The 24,337-nt window shown below is 35.3% G+C and overlaps 1 protein-coding gene across 50 annotated transcripts in view; it reads right to left on the bottom strand.

The window, feature by feature from the left end:
* The window catches only part of rimbp2a (RIMS binding protein 2a), an 81,721-nt gene that overhangs the window by 31,995 nt on the left and 25,389 nt on the right, over positions 1–24,337 (bottom strand). For 48 of the 50 annotated variants that reach the window (XM_073935135.1, XM_073935134.1, XM_073935136.1 and 45 more), the window contains 4 exons: positions 16,247–16,330; positions 7,565–7,654; positions 6,011–6,133; positions 2,116–2,220 (listed from right to left, as the gene is read on the bottom strand). In XM_073935135.1, the coding sequence (XP_073791236.1) occupies positions 2,116–2,220; positions 6,011–6,133; positions 7,565–7,654; positions 16,247–16,330 (402 nt within the window). Of the gene's footprint in view, positions 1–2,115; positions 2,221–2,313; positions 2,349–6,010; positions 6,134–7,564; positions 7,655–16,246; positions 16,331–24,337 lie in introns of all 50 variants that reach the window. The other 2 variants (XM_073935138.1, XM_073935139.1) reach the window with 1 other exon arrangement.

Below are 24,337 nucleotides of genomic sequence, written 5' to 3'. Positions count from 1 at the left end.
TGCTTTGTTAAATAAAAATATAATAATTTAATTCCTGTGGCAATCAAGTCACCATAGTTTACGTTTGCGTGAACTGGAAGCTGCTAAAACTTATTTCAGTACATTGGTGCACTTCCAACTGACACTGAATATTGTATATGGGGTGTAGCTTTCTTTAGTGCATCTTTCCCTAATAGCAGACTAACGGTATGAGGGCCGTGGTTAATAATAATAATAATACCTTTTATTTGCATAGCACATTTCCTACATACATGCAACTCAAAGCGCTTCGCAAACAACAAACAAACAAGCATTGTAAAATAAACCAAATAAACATATGTACGACAAATAAAGCAGAATAAACAGCAAATATACTCAGATAAAAGCATACATATGCATATATGTACCTAATTACACACACATTAGTGCTTACATATGCATATACATGTACACACTGTACATGCATAGTACATACAGTTGAAGTCAGAGTTATTAGCCACCCTTTAAATAATTTTTTTCTTTTTAAAATATTTCCCAAATGATGTTTAACAGACCAAGGAAATTTTTACAATATGTCTGATAATATATTTATAATAATATAATATCTTCTGGAGAAAGTCTTATTTGTTTTATTTCAGCTAAAATAAAAGCAGTTTTAAAAAAAAAAAATTAAGACCATTTTAAGGTCGAAATGATTAGCCCCTTTAAGCTATATATTTTTTCGATAGTCTGCAGAACAAACCATTGTTATACAATAACTTGCATAATAACCTGCCTAGTTAACCTAATTAACCTAGTTAAGCCTTTAATAGTCACTTTAAGCTATATAAAAGTGTCTTGAAAATTAGCTTATTAAATATTATGTACTGTCATCATGTAGATCAAAAATCAAATAAATCATTTATTAGAAATGAGTTATTAAAACTATTTTGTTTAGAATGTGTAAGAAAAAAACTTCTCTCCGTTAAACAGAAATTGGGGAAAAAATAAACAGATGGGCTAATAATTTTGACTTCAACTGTACATACACCTACACAACATATATACATAAAATGCAAACACTTCATATACTGATATATTCATATCCAATTTTAAAAAAAGTGTGTCTCAACACGCTTTTTAAAAACATGAATGTTGGGGGATTCTTTCACTTCATTTGGGAGACAATTGCAAATTTTTGGATCATAGTAACTAAAAGAAGTGCCGCCAGATCACATCTGATTTACAGAGTGAAATTCTAAAAGTCTAGCGCTAAAAGAGCATAGCAAACAGTTTGGATTGTATCTTAATAAGCAGTTAGAAATGTAAGAAGGTGTCAGGTTGTGTAGTGCCTTATAAACTAATAAAAGAATCCTAAATTCTATCCTTTGGTGCACTGGTAACCAGTGTAATTCTATTAATGCTGGTCTAATACGTTCTCGTTTCTTCAATTTCATTAAAACTCTGACTTTTGTATCAGTTGCAACTTCTTTCTAGAACTCTTAGATAATATATAAACAGCATTGCGGAAATCAAGCCAAGAGAAAATAAAAGCATGAATTAATTTCTTAGCATCATTAAAGATAGGAAAGAACAAATTCTGGCAATATTTGGCAAATTATAAAAACATGTTATTTATTAATATGAGATTTAAAGTTTAGATCACAATTGAAAATATAACCCATGTTCTTTATAAGATTAAAGAACACAATTCTGCTTCAATCCTCAGGTTTTTTTGCCCACAATAAAAATTTTTGTTGATTTTTCTTCAACTTAAAAAAAAATGCAGCCATTCATTGTACAATACTGGACATACAACTTTTTGCTTACATCAGTGTCTCTGGGCTCAACAGAAATGTATAATTGAATGTCATCAGTATAAAGATGATAATCCAAGTGGTAAAAAGTGGTTAAGAATATTGTTGAAAAAATGACATCAACAGAGAAGGACTGCCTCTTCAAATGTGAAATAGTCAGAGTTTATTTAATGATACCCAACTTGGACAGATTAATTTTAAGTGTTCTTAAAAAGATTAACTATGCAAGCTATCAAAATAAACATTGTCATTTTGATTTCACATAACCTTTAAAAACTTTGCATTTGTGTGTGTGTGTGTGTGTGTGTGTGTGTGTGTGTGTGTGTGCAGCTGTTTTTACCTTCTGCAGAAGGTTGATCTCCTGCTGTCTGGAGTTGAGGAAAGCCAGGGCCTGCTCATGCTCTGCCTCCAGTTGCTGCCGTCGATCCGCAGCCTCTCGCATATGCTGAAAAACAAAGAGGAAAAAAGAGAGATCATGTTAAAACCGGGAGTATTTATAGAAACTCCTGCTTTCTTAATAAAACATTGTAAAACAAACCATTAAGCAGTGTTCTGACCTGTTGTTTTCAGGTTCTAAAGAGAAAAATTGGGAAAAGGCATCATGAATAACCACACAGGCGTTTTAACAGACACATTAAGTGCAACAGTGACAGTGAGGGATGATGCTAACCACCATTGATCGACCGGCACAACGAGTAAATACAACATGTCCTGTAAAAATACAGAATCTGAAAACAACACAGCACAAGAACTAATAAATGAAAAAAAATCACTAAAAATACAGAATGTTTGTTTAGATGTCTAGCCTCAGGTTTCCTTCTTTACTCTTGGTTGGTATATTACCAAAATGTCAATATTCAGAACCAATAGCAGTGAAAATGCATGGTTCTTGGTACCAATTTCGAAACGAAAGCAAACTTAAAAACACTAACTAAATAACACTTTATTCATTCATTCATTTTTTTCGGCTTAGTCCATTTATTAATCTGGGGTCGCCACAGCAGAATGAACTGCCAACCTATCCAGCATATGTTTTATGCAGCGGATGACCTTCCAGCTGCAACCCATCACTGGGATACACACTCATTCACACACATACACTACAGACAATTTAGCTTATTCAATTCACCTCTACCCCTTGTTTTTAGACTTGTGGGTGAAATCAGAGCACACAGAGGAAACCCACGCAAACACGGGGAGAACATGCCGACAAGCCGAGACTCAAACCAGCAACCTTCTTGCTGTGAGGCAAACGTGCTACTCACTGCGCAGCCCACACACACTTTATTTTTATTAATAAAGTTAAGCATCATCCAAACAGTTTAAAAGGTTATTTAGTGTTTTTTTTAAATGATTAAAAAAAAATGCATGACTTGTTTATAAAGACCACAGTGCATAGCCTACACCTGATCTTTTCAACTGCTTTTTCTGGACTAACAGTTTCAATTAACTAGAATTTCTATGTTAAGCTGCTTTGGCACAATCTACATTGTCAAAGTGCTATAGATATAAAGATGAATTGAATTTTCTGTTGATAAACTGGCTGTGATATTCACTAGGATCTTAAAATATTTAATCTTCAACTGCAAGTTTTGAGTTCAACCGCAACTTTAGTCCAAATAATGCAAAAACACAAAACACTCTGTTCCTTTTGGGCATATACAGGTCAGAGTCACCATTGGAAACCATTTGAGGATTTATTTTTATTTGTAGATGCGCAATAAAAACAGAACAATATGATTTAATGAAATAAAGCAAGCTCAGTCTACAAAATGCACTCTCTGTCTTTAGCCTACTCTCCTTTTCATGCAGCTCATGGAAGTGTTGGCATGTGATAACAAAATGAATCAGAATGTTCTGCAGTTTATACTGCTAAAGTCACGTTACAGGAGTTGTAAATATAAAACATGTTAAGCTACTAGTAGTCATATAGTTATCCTCCCTTTTCCTCAACAAGTGGATTCAAAGCCACACCATCAGCAGCATGCAGAGGTTGTCATGTATCAGTGCTGATATGAAAAGAGTGTGACTGCTGAGCTTTCACTTTTGCATAGAAACAGGCTGACCGGTTACTTTGTACTTCAGAAAACATGGTAACCTTTTGTTTTATTTATTTATTTTTTTGTACCGACTTGATACCAAAGTACCAGTTGTTTTACCAAAGAGTTAAACTGTACAGGAGTAAAACAGAAGCATATCAGATGTGTTGTGAGGCTTAAAAGCTTAAGCTTCCAAGGTCTAAGAAAAAATTATTTTTCTCTCCATTTGCACACTGTCCTTATATGCATCCTCTTCAAGAAAATCAAAGCCTATTTTTTTTGGTGGCTTTGGTGGAAGTGTTTTAAGCACACATTCACACACCTTAAACACTGCTCAATGCTTTGCATGAACTCAGGAAAAGCTTCAGAAAAGGTAAGCTACTGCAAATGTGCAAATAACCATTTAAAAAGGCAAAATCTAAATCATCAAATGCTTCAGGCCCGTACTTAGCCAGGGGGGATTCGGGTGGTCCTGAAGACCCATCCCTCACTGACAAAAGTCCAGAATTTAGCCCATGCATGAGCTTATTTTTCCTATTTTGACTGGTATGCCATCATAAATAGTGATTATATCCCATCGAAAAAGGCTTTAAGATGAAGCGGAATTGGCTGACGCTTCGATGTGACTTCAGCTAATCAGTTTTGGCCAATGCTAACAAATATTTTCATTTTACAATCTGGTGTAAGAGAAGTTATTTTTTTACTACTGCTTTATTTTTAAACAGAGAAAACATTTACAGGTAACTTTTATGTTAATTCTTGGACATTATTCTTTAAACAAAAAATGAGCAATAAAAAGTTGTGCACCAAAAGTGGACCATATTGAAATTTCTATTTATTTTATTTGAATTTACTATTTTGGCACTTGTTGGTATCCATGAATTTTCAAAAGTACTTTTTTACAAAAGAGGCTAGAAAAATTGTAAGCTCTACATTATTATTATTATTATTATTATTATTATTATGTTAAAAAAATTTCAAATGGCCAAATTCTGACTGAGATTGCTATTTTTTGTAATGATATATGATGTTATAAATATGTGTTTTAAAAATAAGTATTATTTTACATTTCTTGATTATAAATCTTCAGGAAATATTTTTGGTATATCAAAAATGTGGTTATGTTGTTCATTCAACAAGCTTATTTAGCTAAAAAATGTTTAAAATGTCCCTAAAATGTAGTATTTAAATCTTATAATTAAATACAAAATGAGGCGTATAACTGCAAAAAAGGTACACTTTTTGAAAAAAAAAAAGAAACACCCCTATTACCAGGCTGGCTGCGGGCATGTGCTTATGTTATACTATGTGCTTCTAAAATTCTGGCAACCAGTGCTGCAGTTTATTACCATAAAAGTTTCCAGACTTTGTTTAAAGTTTATTGATTTTATGTTCCACAAAATAAAAAACAGACAGCTTTTGACTGACATAAGGGTAGGTAAAATATGACAAAAATGTGTGGTATACTATCCTTCTTAGTGTTTCAGTTTTAAAATAGATGCCCTGAGGATAGTTCAAATAAAACATTTCAGATGGAAATTCAAAAAGCTCTATTTTTTCTTTAAAAGACAATCTTTTATCTTTAAGCTGCTTTGCTGGAACGATTATGCATTTCTGAGGAGAAATAGAGAGAGAGAGAGATTCAGACAACATCAAAAGTCCTGACATTTTGCAGAAAACCTCTTGTTTTCAGCACAACAGTATTGCTACGCTACTTCTCCTACCTCTTCTCATCTCTCTGTAATCATTTATCCCATAGTCAATAATGAGAAAGGTAAGAGAGATAAATACATATTTCTCTTTTTCAAAGATGAGCAGTCGATTTCTTGTTATACAAGCTATTTTTCCTCTTGAGACACATGACAGAAGCAGTCAATAAACCGACAAGTGCAGGAACACTTTTCACTGAACAATGAGTCAGCAACATGATGCCAGCAGAAACAAGTCAGATAAATGAAACATCATTATCTCAGCTGGTATCAGATTTCCATTAAAAGCAAGATCCCAACATCAGGAAAGATGATCTTAAACAATACCAATTGGTTTACAAGAAGTGATAAAACTGTCATGGAGGAAAAAATTATTCTAATGATACAATAACCGTTAAGTTTACCAAATATTTCCTTTCTCACTAATAGGCCATGTTTCTCTTCTTCATTGAACCACTATTTAACCAACATCCAGCTATAACCTTACCTTCAGGACCTGCTCAAGATTCTCCAGTTTGTCTTGGAGCTGAGCCTTCTCCTGCCTGGCCAAGTCTCTCTCTTGACTCACACAACCAAAAGCCTTTTTGAGCTGCTCATAGTCTGACTTCACCTACAGAGAGAAAGAGACGAGATGAGGATACATGAACTGTCTAAAGTCACAGAAGTCCAGTCAAAATTACATAACTGTCCCTTAAACAATGAAAAGCAGGGTTAATCATGAAACCTTGGCCAGACTTCAGCTGTTGGACATTTAATTATGACCACAACAAAGGGAAGCAAAACAGCTGACTCTGCATCAGTTCTTGGATGTGTTTTACAATGGGCCGAGGGAGCATATTGTACAATGACTGCGACTCTAAGCAGTATTTTTCGAAACAGAATTAATCTTTTTGATAGATGAATTCAGGTGCTATTTTTCACTCTGATAAAAGGCGCAGTGATTCTTTATAAGGCGTGAAACAAACCTCTGCCGCACTGTGGGCTGTATAACAAAAGTTCAGGTGATTTGTATCTAAGGTAACAGCTCTAAAAATAAAGATTCAGTGTTCAGAAATATGTTTGACTTGCTTTGAGTCATGATGCTGCCAGAGCTCAGAAAAACACGACCAATCACCTAATGCTTGCAAAAGAGGGTCAGCTAAGGACACAGTCGCTCAAGAACCCCATCCACCAATCAGAAGTCACCACTCAATATATCACACACTTGCGGTGGTGTTATTCTGGCACACGCCCATACTCTCTCATTTATTAGGGCACAATTCATCCTGAAAAATGGGGAGATTAATTCGCATCTTGTATTGATCTACAATCGGTATATGAGATTGCGCCTGGTGCTGAAGCGTGTGACAAACCAACCCGTTCCACTTGGGGTTATTTACCTACTCTCCTCTGCCTTGTTAGCCCCACTGAATGCTGGGAAATAAGCCTTTGATCATTGAGGGAATGGGAATGAAAGCGGACAGCACTACCTGATTAAACAGAAGACATTTTATCTCAGACGCTTGTCTGGGGTTGTGACAGATGGCCCCTTTTTGCTGTTAGAGGAGAGAAGCAGCCTGTGGATTATTCAGAAAGAGACTGCCAACCCATGGCCTGCCATGGCTTGGCAAAACGCACCAGTGAAAACGACACTATTAACACAATGAGTGTCACGTATTGCCACTCTCAGCAGTCCAGTGTTAGTATGATATCCACTCCACAGCAGATTCACTACTCACATTGATGTCCCTATAAGGGGTGTCACTGGATTTCCTTCACACTTTCTCTTTCTGATAATCTCTAATGAGCATGTAGGCACGCTTATCTCATCACAGATGCCGAATTCAAACTGTAATAAATGCACACAGGCAAAATCCCATCCAGTTTCATTGGTCAAAACAAACAAGGTGGATATAATGACCAGACAAGGACACGATAAGATCAATACTGCCGATGAGATGCAGAAAGGAACCCTTTGGGCGCATGTTTCTCGAAAAGCTGTGTAATGAGCAGCCATTGATCTTATGAGCTCAGCTGGCCTGTGATGCTGAGCATCTCTTACCTTCTCGTATTCTGTGGCCTTCAAGATGTGACTAAGCAGCTCACGATTGAGCCGTTTTCTCTCCAGCAAAGCATCCTGAAGCTCATTCTTCTGTCAAGGGGAAAAAGGAAAAATGAAGTTAGCTCATTCTCTACGTGGTATTGCAGAACATATGTCTTATATGTAGAGGTTCTTTATGTTCAGGGGTTCTTTATTTATTTATTTTGACATGGACATCACAAAATACACTGGACAATCAAATGCCTTTGTTTAAGTGTTTTAGTCTTGTCTTTAGTCTTTAGTTCTTGTCTTGTCTTAGTCTTTAGTCTTGTTTTAGTGTTTTTGTCTTGCTAATTCCACGGGAGGCTTGACGTAAAATGAAAATAAAATAGATACAGTTAAAGTGAGAATAATTAGCCCCCCTGAATTATTAGACCCCCTGTTTATTTTTTTTCCCCAATTTATGTTTAATGGAGAGAATATTTTTAACACATTTCTAAACATAATAGTTTTAATAACTAATTTCTATCCCTTAATGACACAGACACAACGGGGTATACTTTTTTCTGTCACTAAGACTTAATGCGCTAAACTAAAATTAATCAATTAATCAAATCAAATTGAATTCTGGCAGTACCAATGATAAGTGCTATTTTCCTTAAAAGAAAAAACGATCAAAATATGGAACTAAAGACTGGGTGCTCATTATGTCAACCATGACTGTCTGTTTAGAAAGAGCCACCTAAATCTCAAAGATCACATCACAGTATGAAAAGTTAATCAATACTTTATGGAGAATGGCACTCTGCAGCAATTACCACAGAGCAGGATTCAATGTGTTGATAGATTACCTTTATAAATGGATTGAGCTCATTTATGTCTTTTCCAGAAGCATTATTTCTTTGGGCAGCAAAAGCATCACTAAATGTAACACAATTTCAAACAGGCTTCCTAAACACTAACTCTCTCAGCAATAGGTTGTAGTTGTTTACATGATCACTACACAGTGCTGTTTGGTAAATGAAGGAGCGCCATCATTCTCACAACACTGACATAGAAAACAACTCAATCTTTGAGCAACAGCAAGAAGCTTTGCTGAAGGCTTTAGGGGCTGTTCACATATTGCATCTTTTGCAGGCGCTAGTGAGTTATTTAAAATTAAGAAATACACATATTGGGAGCGACCATATTCCGGCACACCTACAGTGGTTGAAAACCTCTCAACTTTTCAGAATGCTACAAGCGCACCGCAAGTCACTTGACAGAATCTCACAGAACACCCAAACACTGGAGTGCTTTTTAATTTTCTCCAAAAAATAAATCTTGTATCAAAGCTGAAATGTGGGAAACTACTATTATTTTTTTTGTTTCTATAATATAATGTACTGTATGTATATATTTTTGTTAATAAGTCATATAAGATATACATTTGTATTTGTAAATGTCTTTAGGTTATTGCTATTCACAACTTTATTTTATCACGGTAGTGATTTGTTGTGTATGACCGAAACCAGTCTGAGTGGATAAAAAGCTGCAATGTTTATTTTGTTGACAGTGCTTATTGATAAACGCAAAACTTTCTGAGACATAAATGAATCTGTGATTTACTACCTTACACCCATCTGTTATTGAGAGGATAACTTTGTGACAATGAGCATTTCGTCACCTTGGAATTCTAAGGTTCTATCTGGTTCTGAAAGATTTTAAGATATTGAGCTTCAAAGTTTTTGCATTCCATAGCAAACAGTATATGTGTAACATTTGTTTGTTTGTTTTTCATAAAAAATGGTAAACAACTTATAAAAAAACATCCCATAATGTAAATAAGTTGTCATTTAATAAGAAAATGTAAATAACTAATTTATGTAATTTTGACAAAAAATATCAGATAGAACCTTATAATTCTAAGGTGACGATTTATCAATTTGACCTACAGTGCTCAGCATAGTTGAGTACACCCCATTTTGAAAATGAATATTTGTATTCATCTCGAAGTGAATATAGGCAATGTATTTTGGTGCATTAAAACAAAACAGATTTAATAAACAGAAAAATTTATTAAAATAATATTTTAGTCATCAAACATATTTAGAAATTGAAACATAATACAATTAAATTCAAACAAAATATTGCAAAAAAAAATTACAAGCTTCTAAATTTCATCTTAATTTTAATTTTTTATTTTTTGCTTCTCTTGATTTTTCCTCTTTTTAAATTTGCATTTAATATTTTTCTCTAACATAATTTTGGCTGTTCTACTTTTTGGATCTTTATCATAAGTTATTTTGTTAGATAAGCTCCAGATTTGGCTTCAGTACTGACTAATCTGTTTATGCACAAAGATAATGTTGATTAGCTTCCTATAAACAATATGAATTTAAAAGATAGATTTGTTAGGGGTGTACTCATATATGCTGAGCATTGTAAATTCTGGATTATTACAATACTCACTGCATAATGATGATGTCAACAAACATGATGCATGTGTGCTAATATTCTCGTTTTTTTCTAATGGCAGTAAAAACCTTCAAATTTTCGGTTGTTTTGGACATAACAATACAAGAAAGACACAGTTTTTCTCTACATCGCTTTGGATACTAACAAATACAGCAAAACCTTGCTTTTATAAAACAAAAATAAGTACACTCTGTCATCTCAGTCTGTGTGATCGTTATATAAAAATGCATCACCAAAATAATGAATGAATAGCAGAACAAATTCAACATACATGTCCTACTGATATCCTTTTTGTTTAGCTGACACATCATTAAGGATATTGATCATTTGTGAATGAATGATGCACACTGCAGTTACTTGATAGGCTGGTATTCTAATATTTCCTCTCCCATAAACATGGCGAGCACAAAACAAAATGTGATTGTTCATTCATTCATTTTCCTTCGGCTTAGTATCTATTTCAGAGGTTACGACAGCGGAATGAACCGCCAACTATTTCAGCACATGTTTTATGCAGTGGATGCCCTTTCAACTGCAACCCAGTGCTGGGAAACACCCATACACACTCATTCACACACAAACTCATACACTACCAGAAATGTATTTTATTCAATTCACCTGTACCATAAGCATGTCTTTGGACTGTGGGGGAAACCAGAGCACCTGGAGGAAACCCACACAAACACTGGGATAACATGCAAACTCCACACAGAAATGCCAACTGGTCCAGCCAGAACTGGAACCAGGGACCTTCTTGACAAAAAAATCATCTAGCAGAAAATATATCTACTAGAACAAGCTTAGAAAGTCATTTCAACGTCCCTAATTTGAGCATTTAACTCAGCCGTCCATCTCGTGAAGTTCTCCAAGTGCCACACCCCTGGCAGAACTCTGCGAGCATCTCTGACTCAGCATGCTGTCTCTTCCTGACTAGCTCACATGTCACAGTATATCAGGTGGCAGGTTCGCTCAACGACGACTACAGAAGCATTTGAACTTTCTTGTCAGAAGCCCTGTCTGTCAACCACAGTGTCACCCCGGACATGACAGCTACTGCACACAAGGGCAGCGCACACTCCACCGCCTTCGAACGGTGACCACCGCAAAACTCCCATGAGATCACGTGTTGCATTTTCCTCATATACATTTGGGAACATTTCAGCCATCATGTTCTATTAGTTCATATAAAAGGACAGACTTTAACCTCAGCTCAAGGGACCTTTAAGAGGTCGCTCAACTGGCTGCACATTGAAATCGGGAGTAAAAAATGTGCAGTTATGTTCGCTGTGCAGTCGCGGCTGATTAAACACAGCTTTAATGTGGCGAAGATTAGACTACCATGGGATTATCAACTGAAACTCACACAGGGATGTGAGTTAAAGCTGCAGCACGTATCATACCCAAGAATCCGGCTTCTGATTTCCATACGGATGGATCAAGAAGCAGAACGGAGAAAGGAGGAGATGGTCTTGGGAAGAGAGAGAGAGAGAGAGAGAGAAAAAGCGAAAGCGTGCCACAAGAATGGACTAATTCGAGCAGACACGGCTGCCCGATCCCCACCCTCCAGTTTGGCCCCTGGTTCTGCAGCTGCTCAGAAAAGCTTTGCTCATCCTTCCACAACATTTACTGAGATGAGGCTCTTTACATGGCCAACCACTGCAGCATTGTGGATGTATATGGGGTGTGTGGGTGTTGTTACACAATCACAGACGTATACCAGAAGAAATAGACTCAGTAAATCCGTAGGTCATGCGGAATTGACGAGAGAATTTCAACACATTTTAGTTATGTTAAAGCAAATGAACAAGTGCATTGTTTATTAAATGTACATTACTGCATGTGGGTCAAAGACAAAAAGCATTCTTAAAACATTCATAAACATTCTTTTACAGACATAAACATTCATTTACAGACAGTTTATCCTGTAGAATGTTTGTAAATCCTTCATTTACTTTTAGTATTTGAAAAAAAGTTGTGTCCCACTGCATATTAAGTGTCGCTTATATATGTAAACTTAGTACGGTAACATTAACTAGATGTGTAAGTAGTATGTAACTACAGTGCATGTACACACTGGTACAAAGTATTTAATTGAGTAATACTGGTGTAACTAGACACATGTAACAACCCACTAAATAGTATGTGCAAGTTCAAATGTGTAACAGGAAATTATTAACACAATCTTTGGTAAACTACCCCTTTAATGTGAATTACTGATGTGATATTACAATTTACCTTAAAACAACATATAAAAATAAGGCATTTGTATATTTCTATTTACACATACTTTTTTGGTAGAAATTTGCTGTTGCTTGCACAAAGTTGCACAAAGGCTTGGGTTTTATATATTACACAGTAATTTGTGACGATTTTACACTTTATATTGAGTGGACAGTTCATGATGATTTACCCTGAAATTACACTAGTATCAAAAGGTGAAACCTTCTAATGCAGCGTTAGTTCTGTCATTCTTATTCTAATACAGTGTTCAGAAGTGCATGTTATGCAAACAGGTGTGGAAGCGGGAAAACACATGCAAGAATATTGTTGTTGCACTATGCACTTATGTAATTCTTGTTACAGATGTGTACTTTTTTATTGTTGTTATCAATGTCCTTTTACACATTTGAACTTAAACATACTATTCAGTGTGTTGTTTCATGTGTCTAGTTACACCAGTATTACACAAGTAAATACTATGTACTAGTATGTACATACACTGTAGTTACATACTACTTAGACATCTAGATACCATGTAAGTTCATAGGTAAAAGCGACACCTAATATAAAGTGGGACCAAAAATTGTAACTTATTTTATATTAATGCCTCAAAAAAAGTAATCGTCCAAAAATATATATTTAATAAAAATATACGGCTACACTTTACAGTATATTAACTACGCACTATAATCATCATTTAAGCATTAGCAAATTGTTTGTTTGTTTGTATACTTTATTGTCCCTCAAGGGGAAATTTTTTGTGGACTCTCACAGCACTTCAGCAGGTTCTGACCCAATAACAATTAAAAATAAGCCAACATGCAAAAGAATCACATACACTATCGATCAGTGTTCAACAGTCTGATTGACGCTAGAATAAAAGAGCTTAAGTCTGTTCCGCTTCCAGCGGAAATGTCTATATCTTCTACCAGAAGGTAAAAGATCGTAAAATGGAAGAAGTACATGAGATGGGTTACTTAAAATTCTTTTCGCTTCATTCAGAGTGCATTGCTCAGAGTGTTTGTAAACTAGTAGTTTCAGATGCTATTAGTTTTGTAGCAGTTCTGATAATATTAAAAAGTTTTGATTTCAGATTTACAGAAAGATTGCCATACCATGTAGATAGACCATACCTGATAACACTTTCAAATACAGCTTGATAAAATAAGTACATGATTTTCTTATCAACACCATAAAACCATAACCTTCGTAGAAAAATACAGTCTTTGGTGAAGCTTTTCACAGATCCAGTTAGTTAATTCATTATCTGTTAAGCATTAACTTTATATTTATAGATGTTAGTAAGCAGTTTAATACTGCAGATAAAAATGCTCTATTCTTGAATTATACGCACATTTAAAATGTGCTTAATGATTAAAGTATTAAAGTTACAATTAAAGTTACAATTAAAGTATTGCATTATTTACAAATCATTTGCATTTAAGAGTAGTTCGGGGTCTTTATTATGATCATTCAGAATGAGTTAGTAAATGGTTAAAATGTATGTTAATAAATACTTTGTTAACTCAACTTCATCCTGTTTTGTGACCTAATCTAAAATGAGGACTATTTATGGTTTATAAATCCCTAATAACTGACTCAATATCAAATGAACAATACATTTTTATAATTTTATCTAAAAAGTAAAATTACTGTAAAGTTTAAATATTCCATAAAATTGGATAAAACAACAATATAATGATGTAACAATATAGTATAATACAACATTTCAATACTATTTAGAGGTTTAAACTACAGAGTGTAAAAAAATGTTGGGCTCCACACATTACCTTCATGTTGTCGCAACACAAATTGATTAAGTTAACTGAATTGTTTTTGCAAATTTCCGTTGATTAAACATAAAACAATTAAGTTGTTACAAAACAAATCTCAAGAATGGCGTTGATTTAGCTCATTTTAAATAAGTAGTTTGAACAAGCAGGAAAAATAGTTTTAAAGTGTCATTTTGTTTTAGTTTAGGTTGCAAAGATTTATTTCTCATTTGATACAGTTCCATTTGATACAGTTTATTTATTTATTTTTTGTTGTTGTTGTTTAGAATATCACCAGGCCTTTAATTGTCATTTATTAAGGATTTATAAAGCATAAATAGTCCTCATGTTAGATTATTGTGCATTGTTATGTTAGATGTGCAATCTTAAGTGACATCTCCAGTCTGTACCTGTTATAAACAGAAACCTTAGCCTCTGATCCTGCTGTGAAAGCTCAGGGTTTCTGTCATGCTGAGAGCAGGTGGTGGCAATGACAGCTACAGGAGGTCAGAGAGAAAGCGCGTCCTCCCTTAGCCTGTACTTGCACTAATGTATATACCGCAATAAACAAATACAGCAGTTTAGATGTTTGCCGCGCAATGATGGAAAAATGCTCATTAGACAGATTTGATCTAATTAGACAGCTGTTTGTTATTCAGAGTAACTATCTCTGTGACCTCTCGACATGTCATCTACAAGTCACAAAACAGGCATCTCATGAAGCACACTAATTAACGCCCCCCAGCTCATAAAAATTATTACAGTAAATCAACTGTTGGGCTAGCGCTGCTACTTTAATTGCAACACAAGGGTTTTGAGCGACATTATCAAATCAACATAGTTGACATAAAAAGATAAAGATGTTTCTCAGTGAATCTTAAAAGCACATTGGAGCATTTGCCACCAAGGAGCATGTGTTTTAGGATCAGACGTGCTATTCCTGTGCTTTCCCATAAAATACCCACAGGATCTCTTCTAATGAGGCGGTGTGTAGTCGATTTATTCATACCAACCAGATGCTGGATGTCTTATGTGCCCTTTACACTTGTCAAACCAGACATTTAAAAACCTCTGGCTTTCTCATAGAAGATAAGATGTTGTGGAGCTCATCCAGAAGAAATCATATTAATTAATTAAATTCAAGATTGACTGTAAAATGACTAAACAGTAGTACAAAACTTCAGACCTACACTTCAAATCTGAATATTGGAGGCTGATTAATCAACCAATGAAATTCTTAATTTCTGTAATATTTTCATATAAAATTAGTAAATGAAATGAAACATTATATATTGTTTAGCAGTAAACCATTTTCAAAACATTGAGTCAATTCTGCACAAACCCAACCCTTGTATTAAAAAGAGTCTTTTAAATTAAATAAAAAAATAACCCAACAATGGATGGGGTTTTCCATATTTTACCCAACTATGAGTGTCACAGTCACCAGTGATCTAGCCCATGTAGATTGTTGGAGAACTACAAATCTGCTAGCAAACGAACTACAAGTTTCAGTCATGCACCGTTTATACGCACCTGTTCCTCATTCAATAGATTACACACACTCACGGCTGTGACCTGCTCATAAACTGATTACATGAATTATATACATAGCACACACGCACACCTCTTTGCTGAGTCTTGTTTAACTGTGTGTGACATTACGACGCATTTCCCTTTGCCTTGTTTTGCTTGACCCTTGCTTTGTTTTGTTTGTTTATTTACTTTGTATGCTAACTGCCTTTTAATCATCCGCCTGTTTATCGACCACAACTCTGGATTGCCTGTATACATCTGTTTTTTTCCTAATTGACCATTGCTTACATGACCATTCTTGAAATAAAACCTGAATTTCGATCTGCACTTCATTGTCAGCGTCCCCATCACATTACATTAAGTTACAACAACCAAATATTTTTTAGGTTGTATTACTTAAAAAAAAAAGGAAAAGGAAAAAAACGTCAAAGTCAAAGGTGCTAAAAAAAACACTAGTTGAATATTTAGTAGTAGGCTTTTTTATTTTTAAGTAAATTAATCAAATAATCAAAACATGAAAACAAAATGACAGGCAAAGCCCAATATGTTTTTGAAGAACAGTATTGGTTGTGATTTGTCAAGAGCATTAAAAGCTTTGGCAAAGATATGTCTCCCTAGAAAGAATTTACAAGAAATCCAGCTAAAACAAGGAGAATAAAAAAAGACCCATGTAGTGTCTGACATTATCAACCATGACATTATGTTAGTAGCTTGTACTCACCAAAGTCTTACATGCTAACGTCTTGTTCTTCACTTCTCTCTCAAGGACCTGACACCTTTTCCTCCGCTCGTTGACCTCAGATTCCTAGAAAGATAAAGAAAAAGAATGAAGAGACATAACCAATAATAACTGATTTACCTGAAGGGATTCAAGTAGATATTTTGAGACAGAATATTTAAAAGATGAATTCACCCAAAAAGATTGCAATTAAACAGTTCCCAGACACTATAAAAGTCTTTAATTAAGAAAGATGCCGCATTTAGTCTACATACACATGCAATATACGTTTTTACACACACAGTCCAGTTGTCATGTTTGATTTAGTTTTTTGGATTTGGATTTGCACTTCTAACATAGTTTCTTGTTCCCTTTGTTTCCATTTTTTTCTTGTTTCTATGGTTACTTATTGCTTGATTGATTGTGAGCACCTGTGTCTTATTTAGTTACTCATTTACTCCAGTTTTTAATGTCCTGGGCTCCAGGTCAGTTTGTCGGTTCATGTTAAGATTGGCTGAATCGATTTTGCTGTTTCTCCTTTATTCTCAGTGTGCATTAATGTTTTGTTTTGTTTAAGCCTTATTGAATAAAGACTTGCTGCTGTAACAGATCCTGCCTCAATTCTGGCTTGCTCTTGCAACCAGTGCTGACACCAGTTATATCAATAGGAATTTACACTAGAAAGTTTTGCATCAAGTCTAGAAGGTTCACCTTGCAGATTTAATTTGGTCGATCATACAAATTTGTATGAAACAACAACACAAAACATGCACAAGTTGCATGAGTTATGTATACATCTTAAAAATATTAACAATGGTCCTTTGTGCACCTCACTAAATATGTATAAAAATGTCACTTACCTGAAAGCACCTTAAATTTAAGACAAACATGCTTGAAAAACCCATTTGAAGACTATTTTTACATACGTGGTGCAGAAATAACACAGATCTGATATAACCACTATTATTACCTTAGCTAATGCTGTGTTTCAGAAAGCTCAGAATTTGGATTTTTCCCAACTGCAAATAATAGTATCTGAACACCACTGTGTCTGTGTGATTTTATTTCAGTATGTTGATGTATTTCAAACTCAAATGGAATATTCAGTAGGTGGCTGGGGTTTCTTTAGCTCATCAAAGCAAACTAATGGTAATAGAGGCATCAATAAAGATATTAATATACAGTTGCTTGACCAAACCAAATTGGCACCATAGATAAACTCGTAATCAGCAGTTTTTCTCCCATAGAAATCCTTAATTTGTCATTAGCCATAAATAAGCAGGGAAGTTCTCGAAACCTAACTGAGTTCAAACTTCCCTCTCCCCTTGCAAATGGCAGAAAGCCTCAGGCTCAAGGATATATGAGCTCAGAGCTGTCTTCCGGGATAGCACGCCAAACACACTTTACAATCAATCATCAGCTAAGTGTGAACCCTTGAAACACTGTAAATTTTGATTTCAAGCAGAAAAAAAAGTTAAAGTTAGTTACTCTTTAGGTTAACATTTAATCGTTAAGTAAACAATTAATTGCATGTTAATCTACTGAAAAAAAACTGTTTTGGTAATCTTCAATCTAATTCTGACCATTTGGCTTCGCATTTGGAGTGGCGGTCCTTCTCTGTTGATGTCAGTTTAATAGCTTTAGCCACAATATTCGTAACCACACCCGACTTAAAGTTACAAGGGAATGATGCTAAAAAAAATACCCCCACCCCATATTAAATATTTTGTTTCATTAAGAAGTACATCAACATTCTGAAATATATAGTCTCAATAACTTCAGATTCACATAGACTTTAAGTAAGACTTTCAGCTTGTAAACTCAGGGTGGATCAGTTGTGCCTGACATCATCATTAAAACATATCATTTAATGGCTTTTATAATTGGACATACAGTTACCTATGAAGTTACCTGACGTAAGTGTTAAAACTAACTTTAATATTAGAATTTACATATAATTAAATTCCTTCCTTTTCTCAAGCTGTTTATGAAACACCAAAAAGTGTCATTTTCTATTATTTTTATTTAGCTTTTTGCCATAACCAACACATAAACATAAAGTGCTTGGTTTTGTGATGATGACACAGTGTTTGGCCAATGAGATTTGCAAAACTCACTGACCTCTGAAGTGGGTTTATTAAATTACGCCCAACATGATCTCGAACATGGAGTATAGTCTATCTCCATTATGTGCTTTTTAATCGCCATTTAAAATTCTGAAACAAAGGCAGTATGAGATGAGCTCTCCCAATCCTCTGCAGATAGATACTAGTGGTATTAGACAGCATCTTGGGCCAATCCCAGCAAAGCCATTGAACAGCAGTATTACTTTGTGAACAGTGTCAGAAAGGGCAATTAGCATAAAGAATGTACATTGGTGAGCCAGAAAGAAATGTCTGAATGTGCGTGAGAGTGTTTGACGCCCAACAGAGGGATCTTTTAAAGCAGCAATGTGAAGCATTAGGTCTCTTGAGACAGGGGCAGAGAAGGAACAGCTGGGAGCTCAAACCTAGTGGTGTGGAAGTAACAACCATTTCATCTGTGTCAACATGTTACACAGCTGAGCTTTGCTAAACCGAGGGCTTTTTCACCCAATCCAACCTCATTATACCAGGACAACACCTCCCATTAAATGAGATCAACAAAAAAAATGCTGATAGTTTATCTGTGCTATTATCACTGCACTGTAAATCCTGGTTTTGCTCATCTGGCAAAAAAATGACAGCATCACCTCTGTTAAGTCAGAGAGAGCAGTCAAGCTGTATGCATTGCGTGCATGTGTGTTTTACAGTGGGGGAGGGGACTCTGAGGTTGCTATAGAAACCTCCTCATCCAGGTAGTATGTTAAGCGTAAAAATGAGCAGCCTGTTTGGGACTCATTCACTATTCATTGTTTAAGCTAAACTCAAAGGGCATGCCAAACTCACTCCACATTTCCGAGACTGGAAATACAAAACAGTTCTCGGGAACTGTACACCCTGAAAGGAATCACCATGACGTGATACATCTCCCAGGAAGGGAGCGCATCTCACTGAGAAGGAAATCTCGGGTTTCATCCATGTGATGTGCTTTCTTTACATTATGATTACTGTACATTAAACCTGAAGTGTTCGCTTATTTAAAGAGCACAAACTTAATACTACAAACAGAATCCTTAAAAAAATACTGCTTACATGTGCATGATTGAATGCCATTATTATGTATGGGTAGGATCTCATAAAACTGTATATCAGGAAGTCAAACTGACAAGGCTTTAAAATAAACACCAATGTTTTGTTTGTTATGGCTGTCCAGTGCACAATTAGTACAGGTATGAGGGCATGGAGCAACAGCTCATTTGCATTTAAAAGGCTCTATTTTAATGATCCAGGCTCAAAGTCTAAAGTACATGGTGCAAAAGCATTAAGGGCGTATCCGAATTCACTTTTGCTATTTCAAGAAGGGAAAAATACGATTTGAACCCTGGCGCATGGTCAAACAGGGTTATGTTTATTCTCTTAATGAGTGTGGTTTATGGGTGTGGTTTGAGCTTAACCTACTTTAAACCAATCAGAGTCTCATCTCACATTCCCTTTAACAGACAGTTGCGTCATGCCATGGCGCAGTTTGCTATTTACATGGCATACTTTGTAAGTGAAAAAACTGAACGCTCCACTAGCAAGAAAACCGTTAAACAGACCATGTACAGCAGGAGGATAAAGAATGAGCCTCCTCGATTCAGCCTCTTTTCTATCTCTTTATTTCACTTTTACTCTTTACTTCACTTATTTACTTTCATGGATAAGAAAACGATGTTGTACGCACTCCAGTGCCTGACATTCATTAACCTACATATTTAATTTTGTTTGTTATGCGCAAAGACTTGTTTCAAAACTTGAGTTATATCCAAACACACATCCTAATTTAAGCCCTTTACATTGAAACATACAATTCCAAAACAGGTAGACAAATTTAAACTTGTTTTTTATTAAAACAAATATAAATATGCATATAATAAATAATACTAATAATAGTAACATTATACAAAAGCAAATTGTTATGAATGAACTCAAAAAAGGCATGGAGGCTGTCGTTTTTATATTTATGTATAAAATAATAATTTTGTAACATTTTAATTCTTTATTTTTTTTTCAAATGTAGAGATATTTGTGTATTAATGTACATCCTGTGTGTATTAAGCAATGTGTATGTGTCTGAAGACACATAGATGCATAATTAACACACTCTGTGCTGGACTTTAGACGAGCTTTTAGTTGGTCAATGGCGCAGTCTACTTCATTTCTTCAAAATAGCAACACGACAACAACGCGCCTTAACAAATCTCTATTTTAGACTGGCAAGCCCATGAGTCCACAAAGTGGTGCTAATGGATTTTCTCTTTGAACAAGGTGGTGCAAAACATTAAAATTGGCATTGTGCTGGTCTGAAAATAGCTACAAATCACGCCATACACATCTTGCACCTAATTGCACTAAGTGCTATGTTAGGGTCCAAAGAGACAAAATAACAGCATATTTTGATTTTCACCCAAAAAAGGTCATAGACAACATGGTATAATAAAAGTTCATTGAAGTATTTCTGGCTAAAACTTCACAGAGGCATTCTGGAGCACATGAAACTTGTAAAATTAGTTGTATCCATTAAAGAACATGTGTGTATGCAGGGTGGAATGATGTAAAATTAAGTTCATATTTTTCACTCCAGGTTTTATAAAATTAAAATACAATTTTACCATTATAGTAAACAAAAAAAAGGTAAATATTTCCAATATTATTCACAAGCAGTTTATTTTATTCAAGTACTCGAATAGTTCTCCACTTCACCAATGCAAAATAGAGGCATTGGCGTATTGGAGGGTCTCCGTGCTTGTGAAAAGAGGTTTCTTGGGAGATGCAGTACTATTCATAGCTCTCTCCTACACATTTCCAGTGTTAATCTCTAAAGTGCCGGACTACATGGATACTGCTTGGGAATTCAAAATAGACATGTGTGGTGTGCCTGGCACACATCAAACATGAAAGGACACTGGTTACTATTCATCGCATTTGAGAAGAGAGGGAGGAAAGAGGTGTGACATGAGTATAAAGTACAGAGAGCAGGTAAAAGGTATAAAAAATAAGTAAATCTCAGAGAGCTCAGCATCAAATGTCAAAAAGAAACGTAATCATTGTACTATCATTGCATCTTCTGGACTTTCTTGCGTGTTGTAGTGGAAGCTTCCTCCTGTGAACACCAGAGATATATGCATGGGGTGCGATAATGATGCTACTGTGCCCAAGATGTCAACATGGTGACTAATGAATTCTTGGTTCAATATCCTGCTGTCCTAAGACTTTTGGTGCCATAAAACTTCTGAGTTGGTTAGCATGTGAGTCTGTAAATTGAATTTAGGCTCTGTACAAACTTTAATAAACAGTTAACAAAAAAGAAGAAAATTATATCACCATTTATTCACCCTTACATTGCCTGTTTTCAATTTACTTTACATGTGATAGTTGAGTTCAGTGCTCAGTGTTTAGTGAAATTCACAGTATGTAATAAAACAGTACAGTTGTTCAAATTAGCTTTTAAAGGTCTTACAATTTTGGGGTAAACAAAAATGAGAAATATGACAAAAAAAAATAATTACTGGGTGAATGATCAAGCATGTCCAAATTTAGTCCTGGAGGGCTGGTGTCCTGCTGAGCTTAGCTCCAACTTGCTTTAACACACCTGCCAGAAAGCTTTTAGTGTATCTAGTAAGAGCTTCATTAGCTGGTTTAAGTGTGTTTGATTAGGGTTGGAGCTAAACTCTCCAGGACACCAGCCCTCAAGGATGGAGTTAGGACACCCCTGATGTAACCCTTTTTAGAGTCATAAATGTAACCCCAAATCATTTAACTTGTTGAAGAAATGTATGATAAGTCTTTTCCAAGAGGCTGGACCAGAAAGTAAGCATGGTTATTGCAACAAACTGCCAGTATTTTTTCTATTAGCGTGCGCAATAAGTCAAATTATCAGTGACCCACAAAAGTTCAGGATTTTTCGTTTTGTTCATCAAGATAATTTTCATAATTAACCCAAAACTATAAACAACCTCCCGAATTAAACAATCTATACACTACAATCATGACTTTAGCATCACCACCATAAGTTCTCAACAACTATTTCAGTCTGATACATCTTTAAGTTTGTAAGGCTGGTATCAGAAATGATTACTGTAAGGTTGATATCAGAAATGATTACTGTAAGAAATGATCAAATATTCAGGCCCTAACAGGAACAGACACCTGATAAACATCAAAGAACTCTCACCCACCACCCTCAGTGTGGGAACGAAACCTCTCACGGACACTTATCTACTGACATGCATTTCTTCTTTTCATCTCTGTCTTAAGATATTCAAATGTCAACACATTGAAGGTTCCGGTGGGTCTGGCAAAGAAGGTCTCACTCCTTTAAACGTTAAAATACTCGCCTTAGGACCAGTAATAAAACTGTAAATCAAACATCACAGCCCAAACCCCCTTCTACCCAAAACAAAGGAACAACCAAATGCTAATATCACGAGAACCCCGGCCAAGACCTCTTCCCACTAAAACAAAAGAACACAAAACTTCTATATCAATAGAGTGATGTTGAAATGGTAAATATCAAAGGAACACCCTGAGGTGCAAAAATGGGTATTTAAGAGAAGGTGGCAGAGAAGTCAGGGAATCTGTATGCAGATATCCCGCACAACTTCTGTGTGTAGTTTTCATCTCCAGGTAAACATTTCTAAAACCTCTTTTCATTATGTTTACAGATTTGATTTGATTTGATTAATTTGATGACATTTTTATTGCTTTAGATTAGACTATATTTTGTCTGTTGTTTGAATTGGATTTGAATGATTACCTTTGTTTACCTGTTTAATAAATTGTTATGTTTGAACATATTTTGCTCACTCTGTAATTATTAATTCAAGTAGATTACGCTGTATCCTTGTTTCCGCACGTCTTGCGTCAGGTCAGTAGACGGACTAAAATCCAATTGAGATGGAGCATTGGCACACTAATTGTGTTTTAGCGATCCGGCTGACTCTTGGTATTGATTCATGTGTACTTAGGTGGAAAGGGCGATAACTTCCGTCTAGGTCAACAAGGTGTTGCACGACTAACCTAGATTGGGTACCCGACCTTTGTTTGAAGGTAATATTATTCTAAATTAAGTTCATATGGGAAACCATGGGCTTGGTGAAAACCAAAGTTACTATAGAGTCCAGTAGTCGGGTACATTTATATTAATGCCCTAACCTCTAATTAGAAATGATGATTGTCTTAACTCAAAGGTGTACATCTAAGCGGGACTAACTAAAGTATTTTAGAACGAGCGCGCTGGTAGCGGCCATCTAAAGTATTAGTCAATTTACCTCTGTTTAATATTCAAGACTGACCGGAGTGTGACCGTGAGGGACGCCTTCGGCCGAGGCGATTTCTCTGAGCGACATGAGCACCCGAATGAACGAATGTAATAGTTACTAGTGAAGACAAACGGTTCAAACATTCATCCAAATTCCGTCTAAATTAACAAATTATAAATCATCATTATTATTATTAACTATTATAAATAATATATATAACATGGAGTCAGATAAAATTATGAGATAATACATAAGAGGTGTATTTTACTTTATTGTAATGTCTGCTGTTTATGAAAAGATAGTGACGCGCAAAGACCCTTCTGCCGTGCCATTGGCTGCCGCCGTTGGACCAGTGGGCCGGATCTTACAAGTTGAAAAGTTTCAGCAAGAAAAGAAGACAACACAACTGCAGGAATGAACAGATGATTTTACCTCCTCATTGGAATAGTGTCTAAAGTCTCAGATAAACTTGTTAGTTCCAATTAGCCACTTAGCAACTACCTTTGTAAGAATATGTGGCAGATTAAAAGATTACTCTGGTATCACTTATATATCTTGTCATTAAATAAAACATGAATATATCCAGAGTTTGTTTTAACCTCAAACATCATATCAAACATAAAAATAACACAAACAAACAATAACTTAAAGATGGTGGAACCAAAGTCCAAAAATGCTAGCTCATTTCCAAGTATTAAGAATCTTTCATACAG

This window comes from Danio rerio, chromosome 21 (genome assembly GCF_049306965.1).
Source record: "Danio rerio strain Tuebingen ecotype United States chromosome 21, GRCz12tu, whole genome shotgun sequence".
NCBI lineage: Eukaryota > Metazoa > Chordata > Actinopteri > Cypriniformes > Danionidae > Danio > Danio rerio.
Note: the sequence above shows the minus strand (reverse complement) of the source record. Positions and strands in the feature narration are given on the sequence as shown.